This window comes from Rhinolophus sinicus, linkage group LG06 (assembly GCF_036562045.2).
Source record: "Rhinolophus sinicus isolate RSC01 linkage group LG06, ASM3656204v1, whole genome shotgun sequence".
Classification (NCBI taxonomy): domain Eukaryota; kingdom Metazoa; phylum Chordata; class Mammalia; order Chiroptera; family Rhinolophidae; genus Rhinolophus; species Rhinolophus sinicus.
The window spans coordinates 108,728,815-108,753,058 of NC_133756.1; the positions used below are offsets into that span (position 1 = coordinate 108,728,815).

General features: G+C 38.1%; 1 protein-coding gene and 1 pseudogene across 1 annotated transcript in view; one reads left to right on the forward strand and one right to left on the reverse strand.

Annotated features, from left to right (window-relative positions):
- The window catches only part of TMEM135 (transmembrane protein 135), a 215,515-nt gene extending 202,422 nt beyond the window's left edge, over window positions 1-13,093 (reverse strand). The window contains exon 1 of the mRNA XM_019739636.2: window positions 12,746-13,093. Coding sequence (XP_019595195.1) covers window positions 12,746-12,886 — 141 coding nt within the window. The 5' untranslated portion in view covers window positions 12,887-13,093. The remainder of the gene's footprint in view (window positions 1-12,745) is intronic.
- Window positions 13,094-14,055: 962 nt separating this feature from the next.
- LOC109451388 (cofilin-2) lies at window positions 14,056-15,934 on the forward strand (annotated as a pseudogene).
- Window positions 15,935-24,244: the final 8,310 nt, after the last annotated feature.

Sequence of the window (24,244 nt, forward strand, 5' to 3'; positions counted from 1 at the left end):
TCAAGTCAAAAGCAGGCAGAATTTCAGCACAGTTCATGAAGAGCAAATATGAAGACCAACCTAACACAAAGGCTGACGCAACCTTACCATGATAGGCCCCCAATTTAGGAGTTTCTTTACAAAAATATCACTATTCAACATCTATCGGGGCTACATGCATTATGCATTTCAGCTTATTCATTTATATTCCCTTGTCTGTTTCCCCATGTGATTAACGCAGCACATGGGCCACAGAGATGGTTGACTCGTAGTGGGAATGCAGTCTATTCTATGGCCCTGGAACAGAACGAAGCGAACTGGCCCTCAAAGGGGCTGACCCGATGCGCTTAGCCTTGTTAGCACCAAACTTCCGGGTGGCAGGCTTTGTTAGCCCCCGAGATTGATCATTAACTCTCCGAGAAAACTATTTCGGAAGGTCTGACAAATTTCGCTACTTTAGAATATAAAACAGTTCAAAATAAGAAAGAGTAGATTTTATATTTTATTTGTTTAATCTTGGTTAACGTAATCACTAACAAATCATTATTTCTTTAAAAATAGGGTCTCTCAACCTCAACCCCACTGACATTTTGGACCAGATAAACTTACTGCTGTGGATGGCCATCCCAATCATAATAGGAGGTCTAGCAGCATTCCTTACTTCTAGTCTGCAAATGCCAGCAGCACGCCCTGAGCTATGACAACCAAAAATTTCTCCACGTATTGCCAAATGTCTCCAAGAAGGCAAAATTACCCCTTTAGTGAAAACAACTGCTTTAAAGAACACAACATAAGGAATTTACATGTTTTAATATTTTATTAACAGAATATTTATTATTTATTTATCAAAGATGTATACCACTTATTATGTGCCAGGCACTGCTTTAAACACCACATCAATGTTAATTCACTTAATCTTCAAAATAGTCTATGAGACGGGCAGTTATGATCTCCCCTTTAGAGATAAGAAAAACATGAGCACAAAGAGATTATGTTGCCCTAAGTCCCACAACCTACAAGGAGCAGAGCAGGGACTACACACAGGGAAGAGGCTCCAGGGTCCATGCTCTTCACCACCACACCTGCTGTTGAAGTCTGACATATTCTACATAAGAACCAGTATCACTTATCCATAGTGCATGTTACAAACAAAAACGTGTGATTTCCTAGCCCCTAAAGGAACTCAGGCTGCCCATCTGGAAAGAAAAAATATATAATAAATAGAGAAAAAACAACCGAGGTATATTTAAAAAAAAAAAAAAAAAAAAACCCTAACGGAATATTCATAAATTTGGTGTATACGAGGTTATACATATATCAGTGAGCTAACGTGGGAAAAGACTAAATAAGGTACTCTGATGACTCCGGAGCTAGAAGTTACACTCCCAGTCTACAAGAGCTAAAGGTAAAAGATGGAATTCACAACACTAGATCAGCAAATAAAAAGAACTACTCCTATTAGTAGAAAGTAGACCCCAACCGCTGTGCAGCTAACCTTCCTCTTCCAAGATCTCAGTACTTTTTAAATAAATGAGATGATTAATATACAGTACTCAGCAGAATCATCACTACATAGTAGGCACTTAAAAAATGTTAGTTTCCTTCATTCTGCACAATAGCTCACTGTTCCAACTCCAGTTCCTTTTTGTGCTATGCAAGTTTATGAAGTGTTTTGAAGAAACTTCAAAAAAAGCCATCTCCGGTAAATCAAGATGTTTAAAAAAACAAATGGCAATTAAAATAACTATAAAGAACTGAATTACACCTCATGTCCTCCTCCCACCTTCTCTTATAACAGGATCAGTAGATATGAGTAGTCACTATAACCTAATTGTTACATGGTCAGGAAAGAGCTGTCCTCAGGAGAAATTAAGTGGTCCTCAGGAGAATCAAACCTAAACCACATTTTTTATAGCCCCAACAGATTCAAAATAAAAACAGAACTTCAACAAACAGAACTAAAGTAGGATGTTCGTCTATAGTCAGAAGACTTCCAATATTTTTTCTCTAACAAATTTCAAAATCTTTTAAAAAATAAGACCTCATTTAGGGAAAAAATATATATAGCATAATAAAGGAGATAGAATTATTTGTGGTCACAAATAAGTTTACACTGTATGTGCAGGTTAACTTTTTGTCAGTTGGGCCATGGGGTCCCCAGACATTTATATGACCAAACATTATTCTGGGTGTGTCTGGGAGGGTGGTAAGATTAACATTTTCAGGAGACTGAGTAAAGCAGATTGCCCTCCCTAGTGTGGGTGGGCCTCAGCCAATCAATTGAAGACCCGAATAGAAAAAACGGCAGAGTAAGAAGGAGCTCCTGCTTGCCTGCCTTCAAACTGGACATTAGTCTTTTCCCACCTAAAGTCTCAGAATGAAACATCTGCTCCTCCTGGGTCTCAAGCCTGAACGCTTTCGGACTGGAATTTACACAATCAGCTCTCCTGGTTCTCACGTGTTTGGGATTCAGATTGGAACCACACATCAGCTCTTCCAAGTCTCCAGCTTGCTAACTGCAGAGCTTGGGACTTCTCAGACTCCATAATTGTGTAAGCCAATTCCTTATAATAAGCCGACCCTTCTCTGCCCAGCCATCTCTCTATATATATGGTATGTGTGACGCACACACAGACACACACACACACACACACACACACACACACACACACACACACAGACTTTTGGTTCTGTGTCTCTGGAGAACCCTAGTACACTACATTTAAATTGCTTCCAGCATTTTTACTTTTAAGGTTAAAACTATAAGCTACAGAAGCCAAATTTAAATATCTAAAACAGAAAGACAATAAACCAAGCATCACAGACTAAGATTCACATATCTTTTTACAGTTTTCAAAGCTTTTAATACGCACTATTCTCATATGATTCCCACTAGTCATGAAGTAGTTAAAGCAGGATTACCATCTATTTATAAGTGAGAAAACTGAGAATCATACTGTAAGTTTTAGACCAAAATAAAATCTCAGATCTTGTAAGTTATATCCAATATACTACACCATGCTGCCTCGTCATGTACAGACAACTGGCTTATTAAAAAATAAATGTTAAAAGAATTAAAATAAAAAAAACTAGGGCAACTTTGTTAATAATATATGCTAGAGAATATAAGCAAATCTTCAAAAGTTTTCCTTAGCTACTTACTATAAAGCCTCCCTATAATGAAAATCATGCCATCAAAGCTTTAATGATCACCATCATCTAGTCAAGCCTTATAATAATATGCTTACTCTCAATAAAAGGTCCACTTTCAAATTTATATGGAAGTTGACATAGGCTTTAAGGATAAACCCGAAAATATACTCTAGATATAATATTGAGACAAAAATATAATCAAGAACAAGGCTCAGACTGAGCCTTGCATACTGAGTAATATGCCCTTGGTCCAAACTGAGTAATATTAATATTTTTGGTACTGTAAGGACAGTCTTGAAAACACACAACTGTTACTTCAACTTCCTGATATAACTCACCATGAAATACAATGATCTTAAACCAAGTAATTTTTTACACCAAGCCATCGTCTGCATACTGAAGTATAAATATCATGAGGTCTAATTTAATGAAATACTTTAATTAATGAAGAAAATTCTAATAATATGCTTCTTATCAAAGAACTTTATTTATATGAAAAACAGAAGGTACGCACAAATATTCCACTCTCTCCACTAAGAATGCTGGGTGGAATGAATTGAATCCTTAAAACAGAACTCAAGCAAACTAAGAATTCAAGCCAGAGAAGAAGGGACAATTTGAGCAAGATAAGAAATCACAGATATCAGGGGACTAGGCTGACTAAAAAATACCAAACTCCCTTCACCATTTGTTGACATATAAAATTCCATTAACAGAAAACAAAGCCATTCTCAAAAGGTTTAAACTGTACTTATACTCACACATTTGCTAAAACTCATCCTGAAGTCTAAAAATTAGCCCATCAACTATTTGCTAGATATAAAATCCCTTACTATTTTTTTTTATGGGGATAACCCTGACAATCTACCTAAACCAGAAAAGAAACTTAACTATGGTTAAAAGAAAAAGAAAGCTTTATAAAGATGCTTACCTTCCCAGATTTCACAATTTTGTCTAAACCTTGATCTACATTTAAATGGATGAAGAAAAATATAATTTAAAATATAAAATTTCATTAGAAGGGAAGTTAAATTTCAGAAACTCTGTTAATCGAGGTATTTGTATGGTCTGAGATGTTTTATTTCTGCCTTTGACTTCAAGTTTAAGTAAAGGCCAAAGTCAAAAGGAAAGAAAACAAATTCTTGGCCAGCATATTGGATTTAAGAAATCATCAAATAATCTTTCTTTCTATAAAGTAATTGCTTCTTATTTCTCTCAATCTCCTCACATTAAAATTTCAGTTTTGTGCCATAAATGTCAAACCTAATACATAGTCCCTTGATATGTTTTCATATACATACTATGTCACCGTCACTTCACTGGGAAAGCCTTCCCAAAGCCACGGCACTTGAAGGGGTACTCTTCTATCACTCTTAGTAAACACCCTGTACTTCTTAATAGCACTTACCACAGTTTAAATAATTTTTTTGTGTATTTTAAGTTTATCTTCCCCCTTGGCTGTAATGTCCATATACATTTTGTTGCCACCCCTGTATTTCTGATACATTATAGGCAATCTATAATATTTGAAGACTGAAATGAGGGCAGAAAAGACTGAAAGGAAGTGAAGATTCAGAGTAAATACAGTTACAGGCACACTCCATGTGCTCCAAATGGAACTGTGAGCACACTCCAAAATTCAGTTTGATCCTGATTAACTCAGTGTCTTCTGGGCTTCAGAGTTTCTGAGATACAGGTCTGAAAAAGAATGATCCCATGTCTACTTTCTTGGTTTAGAAACCAAGAATGATCAGAATACAACTTCCTTCATCGCTGAAGGGATACAGAATCCCTCAAAACAATTCCCAACCTGGATTAATCGTAGTCCAAACCCCCATAATCTAGTTGAAATGAAGAAACCAAAGCAACCTGACATATGTAAGGAGTCAAAAGACTACATCACATAAATGGCAGTAAGTTGAAAACATTGGAAAAAGTCAGCATTCTTATAAAGGAACCTGCTCCAATCTGATGACACTTGATTTGGCATTCTTCCCTCTTACCATACTTTTTTTCACACAAATTCATTTTACTGAATATGTTTCAATGCTGCTGAGAGCAAAATTACTTAAAATCTGTAGCATCAATATTACACATTACTATGTGCCTAGTATAGACCTTGGGGATGTAAACATATTTCACATTCATTATACTATACAAGTAATGCAAGAAATTGTACCAACACATTTTGAAAAGACTTTCTAAAACCTTTTTATTTAACTTTCTTAAGCAGTCACTTCAATTAACTCCCCTTCCCTGTCACCTAGCACAGTGCCTGATAGATATTCATTAAATATTTGATAAACAAATTATAAATCTATTACCAAAGTCTTACTACATTTTTTATCAGTATCAAAGCTTATACAGATAGGTATATGGAACATAAGTTTGTGCTCCAGCCTTTCAATCCAGGTTGTCTTGTTATAATAAAAGCAATTACTTATATGTATATTATTTATGCACAAATATGAGGCAAGATTTTTTTCTTAAAGTCATAACTCATAAAAAGAAGAAACTACTTTATACTCATTTACTCCTTAGAAATGTTCATTTTTTGACAATCTGGTGTCCAACCTAAGATATTCCCCAGAAATCAAGAGCTCTCTGTCCTAAAAAAGAAAACTTAGATTCAAAAACATAAAATAAAGAGTGTCATTGTATCAAATGGAGGTGAATAAGCAAAGCAGAAAATGGTATGAAATGCAATGAAACAAGCAACAGCCAGAACACACAGGGCTTTGTAGGCCATGATAAAGATTTCACATTTTATTGAGATGGAAAGCCAACGAGAGTTCTGGGCAGAATAACAAGCGCTGATTTGTATTTTTAAAGAATATGAGATAGGTGTTTTACCCCCATTTTGTAGATGAGAACACTAAGGTTCACATATGGTAAGAACCTTGCTCAAGGTCACAAAAGCTAGTAAGTGGCAAGACTGAGAGGCAAGCCCATGTCTTCCCTCCTCTTAACAGTACCTCCCAAAACGCCCTGCTCATGACTTCTCTGCAACACTGTCTCCTCTCAACTCTTCGTATCTAACTGCTTCTTTCTTTTTTGTTTCCTTTGTTCCTAAAATGAGCATTCCTCAGGTTGTCTTCTCCATCTAAACAACCTCCTTCAAGACCTAAGGACCTCTCTTACTTGTTGACCTTCCATACCTCCAACTTTCCCCTCTTATTCTTAGGACATGTAAACCTAAATCTCTAGCCCCACCTTCTCTCTAGAACAGCAGCTTGACATTTCTCAATGTCTTCTGGTCATTCTCCACTCCTATATTACACCAGTAGCTAAAATTCAATATGCCTCATGCAATCCAGCATATTTTGCTACAAATATGTTTTTCAAAAGCAGTATCTTCCATGCATCCCAATCAAGAAGGTTGAAAATCTTATGGCTTCATTTGATTCTTTCCCCTGCTTCACATCTGAGGCACTAAATCTAACAGGTCTGTATACCTTTGCCAGAACAAGCTTTGCAAAAGAACATCAAGCATGCTGACCCCCTGTTGGCAGCTTTTACTGGTCGCCTATTACGTCAAATAAAGGCCAAATTCCACCTGCCATTTTTCAAAGCACACCATATCCCATTCTACGAAATGTCTTTGCTCAAGCCATTCCTCTCCCTTACTCACCATCATTTCTATTTTTCCAAATCCTACTTTTCCTTCAAGGCTATCAAATTGCCACCTCTCCCATTAGGTTTCCCCTTGTCTCCTAGCCATATGTGACCTTTTACCTCTGACCTCTCAAAGCATTTATCTGTATCAAATGGTATTTATCTCAATGAATTTTTATTACAGGATAATACATGCCTAATCTTCCCTCCTGGACTACGCACTCTCACAATAAGAAGGAGGTCTCATTCATTTTCTTATTCTCCACAATACCACATAGCACAGAGCTGCTACTCTGTTTCCCCAAAACTAAGACCTAGCCGGACAATTAGCTCTAATGCATCTTTTGGAGAAAAAAATTAATGTAAGACTCAGTGTTGTATTATATTATATTATATTATATTATATTATATTATATTATATTATATTATATTATATTATATTATATAAGACTGGTCTTATAGTAAAATAACACCAGGTCTTATATTAATTTGTGCTCCAAAAGACGCATTAGAGCTGATTGTCCAGCTAGGTCTTATTTTCAGGGAAACACGGTAGACACAGCACCCTGAACACTCCAGACTCAAAAAATAACAGGTAACTGAATTAGGAATAATAGTCTAGGCTCAGTTATTACTAAATCTAATCATTAAATCTTAGTCCCCCTCCATTAGTGTATATTTTTTCATCAATATTTATCAGCAAATAATCAAAACTATGTTTTCAAGAGTCAAAAATGCATGACAAATATAATTTTCTAAATAGTAAAGAAGAGGTCTGGTAAATCAAAATAATCTGTATCACAGTGAATCAACCAGCGAGTTGGGCATGAAGACAGTGTGATGGAAAATGTGTTACACAGGAAATACCCGTGTAGACTTAGCTGCCTTACTCCTCCAGGTGAGTTCCTGTCTCTACCAAAATATAGCAATTTATTGAAGACAGTAAACTTTCCCAGATAAAGGAGCACTCCTTTTGATTTGAAGAGAATTTTCTAGTGCTCAGGCAAAAGGAAATAATGCTGGCATTGAAAAATACTTAAGGATTTGAAGGCGTTTTAATTTTGTTTAAATCAACCAAATACCTCTTTTAATAAGAATCTACTGACTCAGAAACATGAACAGTGATGGATCATAGTTATTTCAATCTTTTACTCTAATATTTATTAACTTTTACCACTGATCTATGATAATTAAACAGTCAAACAAAAGTAAACCAGATTTGGCGGCTATATTCAGAGACAGTTGCTACAGAAAAGCGCTGAGTTGAGAGAATGTTTAGTGCAACAGTAATTCATCAACTTCCAACTATGAGTGATATGCTGGAACTGTACTTTCTATTCAACAGAGATCAGCTAAAGAATAACAAGAAGTCACATATAAAAACAAGTTCAACAAACTCAAACTGTCATGTTAATAAATACAAAAACTCATCACTTAATTGCTCATTTAAAAGAAAAAGACCAAATGACTATTACATCTCCAAAGGAATAACAAATCATACAAAAATCATCAGTTACTTATTGAACAGAGAGATAAAGTGTCCCTTACCTCTGCCCCCCAAACTAGGCCTCTAGCAAAAATCAAAGTCCACATATTTAAAATTCCATGATCTACAAAGGTCAAATAATCCAGACAGGTAGGTATTCGCAGCAGTTTGTTTTCCTTAATCTCTCTCTCAAAATCAATCTCTCTCTCTCTCTCTCTCTCTCAATCTCTCTCTCTCTGTAAAAAACAAAAACAAATGGCCTATTACCAAAAAACTTAGAAAAGTCTCATTGCTTGCTGGTCTCATATTCTCTAGAAAACCTGCGAAACGACTGCCTTTAAAAACTCAGTCCACACTATGTGGCTCATTTAATCCTCACAAGGACCTCTGGAGTGAAAATGTACCATTTCTCCAATACTACAGACAGGGAAATTGGGGCTTAGAGTGGTTAATTTGTCTGAGGTTACCCAGCTGGTAAGGAGGAAGCTAGAATTCTAACACTGGCAATTTGATCCCAGCATCCAGGATCCTGCCACCTAAGCCATACTGAAATACAGGAATCCGAACAGCCTCTTGTAAGTGCAGTTAAGCTTTGGAAGTTTTGTAGAATTACCATTTTCCCATAAAGTAAAACTGTGTGAGAACACTTTTTAAAAAGACCAAAAGTGTATTTCAGGAAGTGGTATTTTAATTCTTGAATGTTAGTTATTGCCACACATTCAAAGTAAGTGGTACATACCACTGAACTGATTTCTTCAGTCAATGGTTTTCAAGCCTTTAGCAACTAACTAAAGACTGTCCACAAGTTGTTTTTTTTAAACTTGCTTAAGTGTTTATTCAGAGTTTAGAGGTGATTAATTGGCCCTTTACAATCTAACAAATTTGTTAAATTAAAAGGCTCAAAGTGACTAAATATTAAGTAAATATGTTCATATTCTGAAGAAGGGTGTAAACATCTAAAAGTCAATGAAATAGCAGGCTTTTAAACCTAGTCCTTCCCCAAAGTGCAAAAGGTTCTACTTTGAAGTCAGCTAAGGGTAAATGTCAATATCTTCATCCGGAGGTCCTGAAGAAAGTCACCTAGGAAACGCATAACTAAGAACCATCTGAGATAAGTGAACGAGTTTTCTTCATAGAGAAGGCACCTAAGTACATGAACAGCATGGAATCCATCCCTCTAAATGGGCAATTGCGTATCCTAAGTTTGCCACACATTACTGAGGGCACTATGCTTTTATCAGTTTTCGTGGCAGTCTGAGGTTTAAACAGTGCATGTGTGTGGCGAGGGGTACCACTTATTGTGGACATGTGGCAATAACTAACATTCAAGAAACAAAATATCACTTCCTGGAATACATTTCTGGTACATGCATGAATTGTCAGCATATATTACAACATACGTAAGATTCTTTTAAAAAGAACATGAAGTAGATTGACGATGAGGATTGATGTTTTTTACAAATTGTGAAAACACCAAGATTCACTACTAAAAGGATTAGTCCATCTACATTTCAACATGGTTTAAGCATTATAAGGTGAATGCTGACCAAGAACCGTTGTAGATACCAAAATGAAAAAGCAGCATGAGAGCAGATGTATTGAACAAGAAATATGACAGGAACAAAAGCAATCAGTTTAGTACAAAACACACGGTAATAGCCACAAATGAAAAGGAAATAAACAAGACCTATTTCATAGGCTCCAGAAAACACTCGATTAAACTTTCCCCCAAATCAGCTTCACTTCAAAACTCCTTTTCTATCAATGATGAAAACAGCACCAATCAGATTTGAAATCCTAGAAGTACAAAAAAGTCCTCACACGGCCCCCAATATTATCGGTCTCTAAGTCCCGTTCATTCTTTCTGTGAAATGTCTCTTATCAAATGCATCTAAATCCACCCTTCCATTCTCTCTGGCACTACCTTAGACCTGCCAAATACCTCCTTACTCCTGAACCATTCATGAGTTCATTCATTCATACTTGCACACATTCCGACTTATTAAACACGTACCACACAGAAGTACTGTGCTAGTGCTGAATACAAACCACCATTCTAACAGGAGATAAAGCCATCAATCATAATGAATGCACAGTTTTAATAATTGCAACACTTTATTAGGGCCCTACTATGTGATAGCTGCTATTTCTACAAACTATTATCCCATTTAAGTCCTTATAACAGCCCTAAAAGATGGGGATATTATCTTCTGAAAAAAATGCCTGATTATTCAAGACCTATTATGAACTAGAAAATATGATGCATCTTCAATGCTTTATTTTACTCAATTCTCACAGAGAATGACAAAGTAACATGCAAAAAGTCAAACAGCTAGTAACTGATGGAGCCGAGAGTCAAATTCACGTGCCCCAAATCCCTCCTAAAAGCCTACTTCTTCCCATACCACCTTGTATCTTGGCACCTGGGGTTACACTTTTAAACACATTTAATCAACAACTATCCAACACTGACAAAGAGCAAAGTGTTGCTATATGCTCTAAGTAGCCCCAGCCACACATGCAAATATAAATGAAACCAAAACTGTCATAAAATAATGCTTATCCTTGGTACCTGCCATAAATTCTAAATTTTTCTATTCTCTTCTATTTCACTTAAAATAAAATATTGGTCAATTCCCACTAATTTTATTTCACAGCCACTTATAAGGAGTGACCCAAAGTTTGAAATACACAGCTATAAGGGATACAAGCCAAATAAGATGGAGAATTTATCCTCAAAAAGTAAGTATTTAATCTAGTTGGAGATATAACAGTAAAACACAAACCTTTCCTGACACCCCTGACACCTCAACTGCTGGAACAGAAGAATGGATGTACCTCCTGCTCCCCTGAACTTGCTTATCACGGAACATACCAATAACTTGTCTAGGTTATAGATACAACCACTGCCTAGGCACTCAACAAACAGTTGCCGAATGAATGAATGAATGAATGAATGAGGCTTCATAGAGTTGTTATGGATTTTCAAGAGAGAAATTATATAGCATAAACTCTCTCCCCACCTACATCATCCTCCTATAAGGACAGAAACAATCTTTTTGTAGTATTGAATATATCAAGAGCTCAATAATATTTGTAGACGTTCTATCAAATATATATAGAGAGAGAGACTGGCCACAATTCATGTGGAAAAGCAGATAAAATGGCTCTTTGCCAAAGAAAATCAAGGGAGAAATTTACAGCTCCAATAATACATTTATTATTTGCCTCCACTCTCAATCCTACTATTCAAAGTGTGGCTCTTAGTCCAGCAGCATCAATAAATATTACCTGGGAGTTTGTTAGAAATGCAGAATCTCAGGCCCCACCCAGAGCTACTGAATCAGAACCCCCATTTTAGCATGATCCCCCAGGGGATTCCTAACATACATTAAAGTTTTAAACGCATCAGTCTATATGATAAAAATAACACTGGCTTCTGCAAGCTCAGAGAAAGCTACCATCTTCTCCTGTGTTATCTCTGTAACTAATAATCAAACTTTTCAGGAAGTACTACAGATAGAGCTATGACACACTTCTAGGCATAGCAGGATATAAATCTAAATTATTACTCAATGAGAAGGAAGAAATGACCATCCATTGACTAGTGAATGAAACTTTTAGGAACCATACAAAAAATATTATCTCTGCCTTCGTAGGACACAGATTTCTACTGGGCAAGAAAATGAGAGACTGAACTTCAGTACTCAAAGTAATAAATCTTTAATAACAAAGACAAGGTTACTGAAAACCAAAAAAAAGATGCTTGTGAGAGCATTTAATAAACTTTCTTAACAGTTCTCAGTGATACAAACACATATTTCCAAATATTCTCTATTAAAAATTCCAAACTTAGATTGCCATATATGTAAAGTTGTGTAATAAAGGTCGATGACATAAAGTCAGATCTAATCACCTTCACTGACTGGAAGACTAGAACCACCTTTTAAATTACCACGCAAAATCTCAACAAGGTGTCTACTTTGTGAACTTACAAAAAACTTGCAAAACCCTCAAGCCACAATCCTGTGGTTCCAAAATGAGACAAGCTCTGAGGCAGCAGGGATTTGCTGTCAAATACGCCCTTAAAAAAAAAAAAATCGGTGTAGGGGGACAGAGGGATTTATACGAAGAAAGATTACAGGCCGTTTCTCATCGCCTCGCTGATCTCTCCATCTCAAGGCAGGAGAGAGGAAAACTAACACAGATCCTCTGTAGTCACAATTTTAAGTGTCCTAAACTTAATTCCAGAGTTGGAAGCCCATCCTCTTTCCCAACAGGCATTTAGATGACAGCTCAACCTCTAATTCCCCTCCCCCTCCTCCCTTCCCAAGTAGGATTTGGGATACCCGCCCCTTGAGTCCTCCCCCATCCCACCCACCCTCGTCCCAAAAAAGCACTCTGACCCTTCCAAAAGAGAAACAGACACTGGGCGAGTCCCCCAGGCCTCTCGGGAGCCAGACGGCACCCCGGCCCATCCTCCACGCTAAACTCGCGCCTTACGGGTCTCACCAAGTACAGAGGGGCATAGATCTTCAGGGACTCCTCCAGGGCGCCCCCGGTGATCTGCACGAAGGAGACCCCGCAGGAAGGGTGCCAAGTGTGGCCGATCTCGTAGCAGTTATGAGGGATGGACTTGCTGAGAGCCGCCATGACGAGGAATCGCGCGGAGGGGACGCGAGGGGGGTGAGCCGAAGCTTGGGAGGGAGGTGGGAAGGAGGGACGGGAGCAAGCGTCCAACCACCTTGGGCTCGCCGGGCCGGCCCCGGGAGGAGGAGGAATGGAGGCTAAAGGTCACGCGAGCGGGGTTACTCTGGGCCGAAGTCCTCGGATGTTGAGCGCTCGGCGTATCGTAGCCCGAGGGGGCGGGGCGCGCACCAGGAGGCGGGGCGAGGCTGAGCACGCGCGCTCCCTCCGGCGGGGGCGCGCATCCGCCCCTGCGAGCCCGGCGCCGCCAGCGGAGCCGATCAGAGCGGAAGGTGTAAGAGCGCAGCTCGGGACGCGCCTGCCTCCCCACCCCGCACGCCCCGCCCCGCGCTGGAGCGCCCGCGCTGGAATGGATGGGCAATGGTAGGGCACTCGGGTCACTTTGTACTCCAGTCTGTCCTCGCCAAACCCGCCCAAGTAGAACTGAGGGCAGTGGAAGAAAGGGATTAAGTGTCTTTGTTGGGAACTGGTGGAGGAAGATGGTTGCCGGAAGAGAGCCTGGACAACTAGCCTCAGAACTGCCAGCTGCCCTTCCCTAGAGTGCCAGGTAATAAATAGCTAAAACTGCCTGCTGATTACGACCACACTGTTCCCAATTGCTGGACTTTCTAAGCTCCGTGGTGCCTAAGAAGGCTTGAAAATTCTGTTAGCTGTGTTCGTGGGGAAAGGGTAGTAGGTCATCCTGTACAAGCCCTGGGACACTGAGAAGCTACCTATAACATCCACGGCGAGTGCTCATCAGCCAAACAGTAACACACAGTAGAGGCAGCAGTGGCCATGGAACTCATACCCGACTAGAGAGGTTGGCCAACAATTGGCACGACAAGGGACTGTGTGGCCTGTGAATCACATAACCACTCTAAATGTCAGTCTCCTCACCTACAATAACCCTCCAGGTTCCTTGGAATCCTAAATTCTACAGTTTCTTAAAGCAGGAGCTTACTACCTTTAGAGTAACTCCATTCCAGTGTACTCCATTTATTAGGTTGGTGCAAAAGTAATTGCGGTTTTTGCATTTTTTAACCTTTTAAACCGCAGTTACTTTTGCACAAACCTAGTATCATTCTACAAATATTTACTGAACCCATACTATTTTCCAGGCATAGTTGTAAGCTGTATAGACTCAGATGTGAACAAGAGCGACACAGTTTCCGCCCACCCCTCAATGCCACAGCCTGGAGCCTGAGCTGTCACTGCAGCCACAAGCACTATACTATGGCTTCTGGAGTTACAGTGAGTGATGAAGTCACCAAAATTTTTAATGATACTCTGTTTCCCCGAAAATACGCAAAAATGAATATAAGACCCGGTATTATATAATATATTATATTTTATAGTATATTATGTAAGACCCGGTCTTATAATAAAAAAGACCTGGTCTTATATTAATATTTGCTCCAAAAGACGCATTAGAGCTGATTGTCCAGCTAGGTCTTATTTTCAGGGAAACACGGTATGAAAGTAAGGAAATCTACACAAAAGGAGATCAAAGAAAGAAAGCAGTTCTCTTCTGTTTAAGCAATGACAAAAGACAAGTAATTGTAGAGGAAGCAAAACAGATTTTGGTGGGTGACACTTTAGAGGACCTCTACACGTCTTTTGTGAAGTCACTGCCTCTGAAGGCCTGTCAGTTTGCTTTGTGTGAAACACCATACAAAACAAAAGAGTCTAAGAAAGAAGATCTAGTATTTTATTCTGGGCTCCTGAAAGTACACCTTTAAAAAGCACGGTGAGGCGGCCAGATGGCTCAGTTGGTTAGAGCGCGAGCTAACAACAAGGTTGCTGGTTTGGATTCCCACATGGGACAGTGAGCTGCGCTCTCCAAAACTAGATTGAAAACAATGACTTGACTTAGAGCTGAATTGCGCCCCCCATAACTATATTGAAAAAACAATGACTTGACATCCTGGGAAAACACACTGTTCCCCAATATTCCCCAATAATAATAATAATAATAATAAAGCATGGTGATTTATGCTAGCTCTAAAGATGCCAATTACAGGTAGTTACTTGGTTTATCTCTTCTCACCTAGGAGCCATAAAACTACCAATGGTGCTCAACATGGAGCCACGTATGGAGCCGTATATGGACATACAAGACCTACCCATCTACCGTGGGCCATTAGACCACGCTCTGACCAACTAGCCCACTGCTTATCAATACTTTGCCCCTCCTCAGCCGGAATCAGCCAGAGAGATCTTCATCCCTTTCCCTAATGGCAGTTAGGGTTACACCATCACAGGGGGGATTGAGACAGAAAAATCATTGGCAGTCAGGGACATGGCCACGGTGGAAGGAATTAAGGCCGAGACCATAACAAAGCCAGAGGAAATTACTTTATTCAAGCTGCATGACCAGCCAGAGTAATCAGCTCAGGTGTAGGGGCGGTGGAGGAGGGCCATTTAGCTTGTAATAAAGCCATTCATGCTGCAGAGCCTGCCAAGATTAACTGCCCAGGTACAGGGAAGGACCAATCAGCTTGTAGTTAGCAAGTGCGGTCTGAAGAGATGAGGTCAATCATAGGTGTCAATCAAGTGGCCCCACACCTGGAGAGGAACAGCCCATCCCAGATAAAACCCCCAAGCTCCTTTGGGCCTTCGCCTTTTTGAGCCTTGCTTTTGCTCAGGGTCCACTTCAAACCCTTCGGAGGGTACTTTTTCTCCAAATAATGCCACCTTTGGGCCTTTGGGCCTTTGCCCCCCTTTTGCCTTGCCTTCCCTTGGGGCCTGTTCCAAAGTCTTTGAAGTGTACTGTCCCTTTTAATAATGGCCCTGTGCCACTGCTTTCTTCCTGGGCCCACTTCTATTTATTTGAAGTGTACTTTTTCTTCTAATAAACTACTTTTTCACTACTTTAAAAAAATAAATTAAAAAAATTACAGTTATTAAACATGAGTGGCAATTAGATGGATTGGATGATATTAAGGAGGCTTGTCACTTGGAGAGAAATGGGGAGGCCATGTAGTAGTCTAACTTGAAGGAACACCCTTGTAAAATGATAGTCAAATGCCATCTGGGTGTTAAGGAGCTTCCACTTCTTCAGCTCAGTCGATTGGAATTGTATTAGGTTTTGTTTTGTTTTTCCCCCTTCCTGATGGACCCTTCCAAAACAATGAATGAAGGAACTATTCCTTTAAGCAGCTTTTCAGTGATTGCCATTAGACTGTTTAATACTATTACTTTTATGTAGAACAAAGGAATGACTTCCCATCATATTTTAGCTAAAACAACTCTTTATATGCCTCCCTTGCAGCAAGCACTACAATGAATGTGATTGTCCATGTGAATTACTTACAATACCACAAAGGGTAAGCTATTATAATTGAATCTCCTGAAACTAGCATCCTAGAGAGCGGAGACAGAAAATAAACAAGAAAACTAAACAAGATAATACAGGATAGGTGTAATAACAATATAAGATAGTATAAACTAAATAAGATAGTATGAGATACTTGTTTGAAGGAAATAAAAGAGGTGTACTCATTAGATGAAAAGCCCAAAATAACAGTGGTAAAGAGATAAAAGTTTTTCTCTCTCTCAGGTAAGCAATCTTAGGCAAAGATACTGGCTCCATAACCATCAGGGATCCCAGACTCCTTCTGACAAGTTGCTCTGCCAACTGTCACCTGTGATTTCCACCCTGACTTATAAGATGGCTGCTTCACTCTGAGCCATGACATCCACATGCCAGAAAGACCAGCAAACGAGGCAGCGGGGACGTATTTCCTCTTTTTAAGAAAACTTTCCAGATCTATGCAGACTACCTCTCCTTACATCCCATTGGCCCAAGCTTAGTCACATGGCCACACTTAGTTGCAAAAGAGGTTGGGAAATGTAATCTTTTTTTATTGGTTGCACAAATGCCCAGCTAACTTTTGGGGTTTCATTACTGAGGAAAATAAAAACATATACTGGGGGCAACCAGTAGTGTCTGCCATAGTTCTATGTCTCTGGCTACCCAAATATCTGGGCACATCCTTCTTCTCAGAGATACACACACCCTCCCCTTCCTGTGGGGGACAGCCAAAAATCCTGTGCAGTTATCCCATCCTGCTGAAATTCCAGCATCTTCCTCAGGACCAAATACAGCTCTCATGTTCAAGTTAGCGACCCTCCCCCCCATTAACACACCCAATATACAATGGTAGGATAGAAACACATAATTACAATTTTTATAAATCAATTCAAAATATGAGAGAATAAGAACCAATATAAACTTGCCCACAGAAATTACAAAAGTAGCAGTGTAGGCTTGTCCTACTTAATTTCAATAATCCATCCCTGAATATCCGATGTTCTGCAAGATGCTAAATGGGAACCAATTTTTAAATGAAAGAATATGAATGTGTTAGACGTCAACCCCCAAGTTCCTATCATGTAGTTAAAATAAAGTGAAATGCCACATATAAGTAACAAACTGTTATGTTAGGATGTACAATACTTCAAGAATAGCATCTTAATCACCAAACACTTAATTCGGTTGCTATCAGTTGCTTTTGAGTATAATAGCTCATTTAGTTTGCATCATAATGATAAACATTACGTTTCATGTGGCACAGCAAATACTTACCAATAACTGAGGAAATTCTAAAATTACAATTAACGGCAGGCAATTTCTTTTAATTAAATGGAGACGTGAAGCTTAAAGAGATTTGAGAAGGGAACAACAAACTTATTGTTGCCACAAGTACCAAAGATGACAGTACTTATGAGTTGGACAGCAAAGGGGAAATTTCAGGCAAAGTCAGATTCAAAGGAATGGAAAGGGTATTATCTATCTTTCCTGGTGCTGCTGTAGAGACTTCAGAACAGGAAGGATTGGTAAATTCTCAGGGAGGATGAATTGTGCTTTAGCAGTGAAAAAATAAAAAATTGCAAAATGGAGCAGTTTGCAGTAAACCAGTAGTTTACATTTGTAAATTCCGTTATATGTCAGGCTGTTGTTTAAAAGAAAGGGTTCTCATCATGCTTCCATCAAGTTTAAGGCTAATGTTACACCCTGTATCTGCAGGGCCATTTATTCTTTTAAGCTGCCTATGACCAGTGGCTTGACTGGATACTCTCTAGGGCCTTTATTGTTGCTTTTCCATAAAAAAGGCTTTAGGGTTCATCAACAAGGTGCAACAAAGAGTTTCTTCAATGAAGATACACAGTGAATGAAGGAAACTAATCTGGCAATTTGTAGCTGAATTCGAAGGCTTTGAAGAGTGCCAAGCTGAAAATTGTTGCTCTTGCAAGATTCTGGCTTTGAAGATGTCAATGGAAAAGAATGGAAGAGCTCTTAAGATCTCATGCAGAGGATTTAACAGCACTAAATTGTTCAGCTTTACATGCAGTCATTGTAGAAATGCAAATCAGTCATAAGCACAATGACAAAGCATGGTTCAGACTAAGTATGACACTGTGGTCCCTCTTCATTCCAGGAACATTCAGATACACATTGCCTTAGTTGATACGAGACAAGTTTTTAAAAATATTGGGTTGGTACAGATGTTATTGCGGTTTAAAAGGTTAAAAATAATTGCAAAAATCGCAATTACTTTTGCACCAACCTACTAACTACGTATGATTCTGATTTTCTACCAATTTTGGTTGCAACATGACTCATTTTCTTCACATTATTTTAAATACTATATTCTGTTTTTAAGATGTAAATATGAATTTTTGCCATATAAACATTGAAAGCTGTTGTATTCTTTTAGTCCAAGCAGGTAGTGCTTCTGCCAATATAGTTCTCTTTAAAATTTAGGGGGAATCTTACATATCAAATTATAACCAGCCCATTTATAAAAAGCCATACCCACAAATCCCTTCCAGGGAGACACTTTCCATCTCAAGCTGAGAGTCAGGGACCTGTTGGAAAATGCGCTTAAAATATTTAGAAGCCCACTTGTGAAGCTGAGAGGGTCTAGTGAGAACAGTCTTAAATATTTCTACAATCTTAAAGAAGTATCTTATAGCTGTATCCTGGATTTCACCTGGGCCTTAAAGCAATGCCTTACTTTCAGAATTTTTCACCATCTGGAGAGGCTGGGAATAAACAACAGCTTTATTTTTGAACCCAAAGATCCTAAGTTCTTTATATTGACTCTAAATTCTCCTTAAAAATTAAATAGTTCTTTTTGTCTCATCTCTTTCTATGTCTTATCACACATAATTTTTGTTTGTTTGTTTGTGTTTTTAATCAATTGATGCTTTCAACATTCTGCCTGGACATTTCCTTAACAAAATGCACCAGTTTGTTAGAGATATTTTCTATTTCCCACAATTCAGCAGGCAACAGTGTTGCCAAACTTTCCTCCTCTACAAAACAAGGATCCCTTTTTTCCCAGCTTCTGATAAGAATTTTCTCACTGTCCTTCAAGACTTCAAGAATTCCACAGGATGCTCTCAAATAAACTTACCAAATATTCAGGTGTGCTGTCCTTAGACTTCCCAGTGTCTATATTACTAGTTTGATGACGTTATCTTGGAGACTATGGCTCACGACACCATCCTCCCTCACTTCAAACTCATACTGCTACCACCACAGGATTTGAAAGATAAGGTTTATGATGGTTCTTTGAGCTGAAATATACAAAATCCACATATAATAAATAGGAGTAAATATATCAAAGGCATGCTTCAAAGGCCAGTCACATCTGTCTAAAAAGTTAGACTGAATGCAATAACACGCCTTTAAAAAACAGGTGATAAAAATGGAAGCAGAAAAAAAAAAAAAAAAGGAGGGAGAGAGCCACTGAGGTAAGTCAGGCATATGCTTATGGGAGTGGAAACTGCAGTGAAGGGACCCTGGGTAATCTGGAGGCACCGACAAAACTATCTTTACTATGACATGGATTCACAGGCTCTGTTGGAAGGATGCCATTAAACATTTTCTTTTGTAATTAAAGTTTATTGGGGTGACAATTGTTAGTAAAGTTACATAGATTTCAGGTGTACAATTCTGTAAGACATCATCTATATATCACATTGTGTGTTCACCACCTAGAGTCAGTTCTCTTTACATCACCATATATTAGTCATTAAACATTTGATTCATCTAACTAGTGCTCCTTTTCTGAGGACAGGTACACCAGACAAATGTTTATTATACTTTTACTTCTCATGTAGGCCTGTCTTGAGTGAGAGAAAAGGCGTGGTCATAGTAACACAGATATCCTAGTTTGTGTGAGAGGGCTTTTTTTCCTCCTTGTCATTTAATAAATTGGAATTTTGATTCGTACACTTATTTATAAGCTTGCTTTGTGTCACTTAGCCTATGAGAGACAGAGCTTCCCTTGGTGTGCTGACAAAACCAAGTTTCTGACCTTGGCAGTTCGTGGGTATTAACCAAGAAAATTTGGCTATGCTGAGATACCACATACACCTCCCCTAAATCTCAGGGGCTTGAAATAAGAAAGGTTTATTTTATGCTCACATAAAGTCTGAAGCAGGTTGGCCAGCTCTTCAGGGTAAATTTCCTTCAAGTAGTGATTCAAGGTAAAGCTTCTTCCATCTTTATTGGGCCTTCAATAGCCACTTTTTTTTTTTTTAATTTGATTTTTCTTTGCATAAGTTTTAGTTGTTGTATCTAGGAATGTACAAAAATTTAAGTGTACAGCTTGATGAATTTTTACATTTGCCTTAACTCCTCAGACAACTATCCAGAAAAACAGGTTTTCCATCACATCAGAAGGCTCTTTTGTGCCGCTTCGCAGTTCATACACCTGTGAACAGACATAACTACTATTCCGACTCCTATCATGACAGCTTCATTTTGCCTTTTTCTCGAATGTACATTAATAGAAGCATATATTAATATTCTTTGGTGTCTGGCTTTCCTCACTTAAGAGTTCATACATGTTAGTTCATTCATTTTTATCTCTCTGTAGTCTTCTATTGTAGTCATTTTTATCACTCTGTAGTATTCTATTGTATGACTACAGCACGATTTTTCCATTCCAGGACATTTGGGTTGTAAGCTTTGGGCTATAATGACTAAACCTGCTCTGACCATTCTTTTACTTGTCTTTTTGTAGTCATATAATTTGTTTCTCTTGGGTATATACCTAAGAGCAGAAATGCTAGTTCATGGGGTAGGCATATGTTTAGCTTTAGTAGATACTGATTAATTGCTCTTATTTTTAAGGGCCAGGACTTGAAATGGTTTACATTACTTCTGCTTACATCCTATGTCCAGAACCAAAGTTGTATGTCCCCCACCTAAGTTCAAGGTGGGATGGGAAATATAGTCTTCCTGTGGAACCAGAAAAGGAGGATGAAATGAGATTTGTTAAGGATCTACCACTGTCTCTGCCAAAAATAGCAACCCCAGGGTCAGGCTACCTATGAAACAACCAACCAATTTTTTCAGTTGGTCACCTTGTGGACTGTATGACCCTTCCTTTTCAAATGAATAAATGTGCAGTGGTACAGCTTGTTTTAAATGGACCCATGCAAGCTGACCATCCTCACTTACTTCAATGGACTGAATGTTTGTGTCCCCCAAAATTCACATGTTGAAATTCTAACTCCCAATGTGGTGGCATTAGGGGGTGGGGCCTCTGGGAGACCATTACAACACTATGTGGAGCCCTCATGAAAGAGATCAGTGCCTTTGTAAAAGAGACTTCAAAGAGCTCTCTAGACCCTCCCACCTTGTGAGAACACAGCCAAAAGGTATGGGCTATGAACCAGGAAGCAGGGCCTCCCCAGACATGGAATCATGTGGTGCCTTCATCTTGGACTTCCCAGGCTCCAGAACTGCAAGAAATACATGTTTGTTGTTTAAGCCACCCAGTCTATGGTATTTTTGTTGTAGCAGCCCAAACAGACTAAGACAATCACACTTAAATTTTTAATAAAACTCCTTCTCATTGTAAGCTCCTTGAAGGCAAACTCTCCTTCTGATTCTTCTATGTTATTTTCTATACCACATAGCACAGTACCTTGCACACAGAATACTTTGAGTAAAATATTGAATGAATAAATAAATGCAAGACTTGGTGAGAGAGAAATTTTAAAGCACTGTATCCACTCCTTAAAGAAGAAAAGAAGACAAAAATATTTGGAACTTATTTGTTATTTATTTGCTTGTTTTTTTTGTTTACTTCTTTAACTCCCTATTAAAGTCTCAGTTCCTTGGAAGTAGAATATGCCCTATTTGTCATCTTTATATTTTCCCTCAGCACCTAGAACACTAGTGAGAAACTGCAATATTTTGAAGGGACAGATAACTGACTCCCAGATAGAATTTCCAGTTTATCACCCTAGTCTATAGTTTCTAGAAATGACTTCTACACCTTTATACATATATATACCAGGGGTGCCAAAAAAAGTATATATGTGACTATTTTATATACACAGGGTGCCAAAAAAATGTATACACATTTTAAGAAAGGAAAACTATTAAAATTGTAATACTCAATATATACCAATAAAAGAAGATGAATACCAGTCACATTTGACTTCTGCAATTACAAGAGGTGCTCAGAATGGTTACCATCAACGTTCAAATACTTCTGATTATGGCGAACTACTGCTTGAGCAACGTTGACTAAAGTGTCCACTTGTATACATTATTTTTGGGACCCCCAGTACGTGAGTATGTGTGTGTGTGTGTGTGTGTGTGTGTGTGTGTGTGTATGCATGTGTGTGTGTGTGTATTATCATATACAATAATATATATAATACAATATTAGTCTAAGCTCAAGCTTTTGATCCTCTTAAACTATCCATGAGCACACAAAAATATCCATAAGCTCCACAATTCTGTAATATCTGCAAGTTATTATAGTTCTATGATATGTAATTTAAATCATTTACTTGAGTCTAGACACTTGAATTCATGGAAAAAATGGCTAAATTCTTATTGCCTTCTCTCCTACCTTGGGCTTCAATTATCCTTAATTTTATTCTTTCTAATAAGTGATAATTATTTTTGATAGCAAACATAAAAGCCCAAACCAAGTTAATCACTTTACATTCTGCTTATCATCCATTTCGATGACATTACTTACTCCCAAGCATAAGGCCGACTCCTTCCCTTATCTGATGCCAAACATAGCTACAGTGTCCTATTTGTTGACGTAATGAGACTCAAACAATTGTTCATTCCCGGATGTAGCTACATCCACAAAGTGCGTGTTGCTACTTTTGTGTGTCCTTCCTTGATAAGGTGCCTCTTTTTCTAACTTTTCACAAGCCCTTTAAAAACCTATGTATGTCATGAGGTACCAGCATTTTATTTTTCTTTGTGAAGGTTCTGCTATGCTTTTTAACAATAGATACTTTTTGAAATTCTGGTACTTAGAACAACTGCGAGTGCTTTGAAGGCACGGACCATCTCTTGTGTTTCTCTGTGTGTCAGATGGTGCTCTAGTAGGTTGTCAGTATAATCTTTTAAAATAAACACTATTGTTTGCCTCTCTGCAACTGACATTACCCATTTGCAAAATGAGGACACATTTTTGTTTAATGTAACTTGCTTAGAGAAATAATAGAAATCAAATGCATGAAATTCTTCAAAACTGCAATTTCCTCCAAAATAAATGCAATGTCGTTAGTGCCTAACCCAGGATCTACTACATAGGCACACTCAAGTATTTGCTGAATTAGTAAAATACAATTTAAAGTATACCTTTATAGTAAAACTTTTATGGTTAGCATTCTATAGTTGTACCCTAATTTGAAGATTGAAGTAATGGGCCATATATATTTTTTTCTCTCTCTAAACTTTTCAGTATCTGTTTGTTCAAAGTCTTAAGTACTTGTCTAAACTTGCCCAGCAATCTCGTTCTTAACATATTACAAATATTACAAATTCTAAGATGACCCAGATACTTTTTATCAAGGATTTTATCACTTTCACTGTACAAATCAGTGCTCCATCATGGCTAGAATCAAGTTCAAAGGCAGAAGTTTTCCTCATTAAGATTATCTTATGAAAACTAAAATTATCTGCAAGGATGTATTTGATGATCTGTTGTTAATAGAATAAGGCCTAACTGAATAGTTGAAGAGTTTCTTCCTTACTGAGTCTTTTTGGATTAGTTTGTGAGCAATTTTGGAAAAGTATTTTCCACATGGTCTGAAGGACAAAGCCATCTGTCATATGCATTCAAAGTAATGTTTACTTTCTGGCTCTTTTTAAATGAAAATTCACAACCAAATTCTCTCCATTTTGTGTCTGTTCTCATGTTTGAAAATTTTCTCCCTTAAAATACTGCATCTCATATACTTGTAGTCTGCCTATAAATTAACAATATTTTTAGAAATCATTTCAGTAGGATCTATGAACATTTTAAATATGTATAGCCTTTG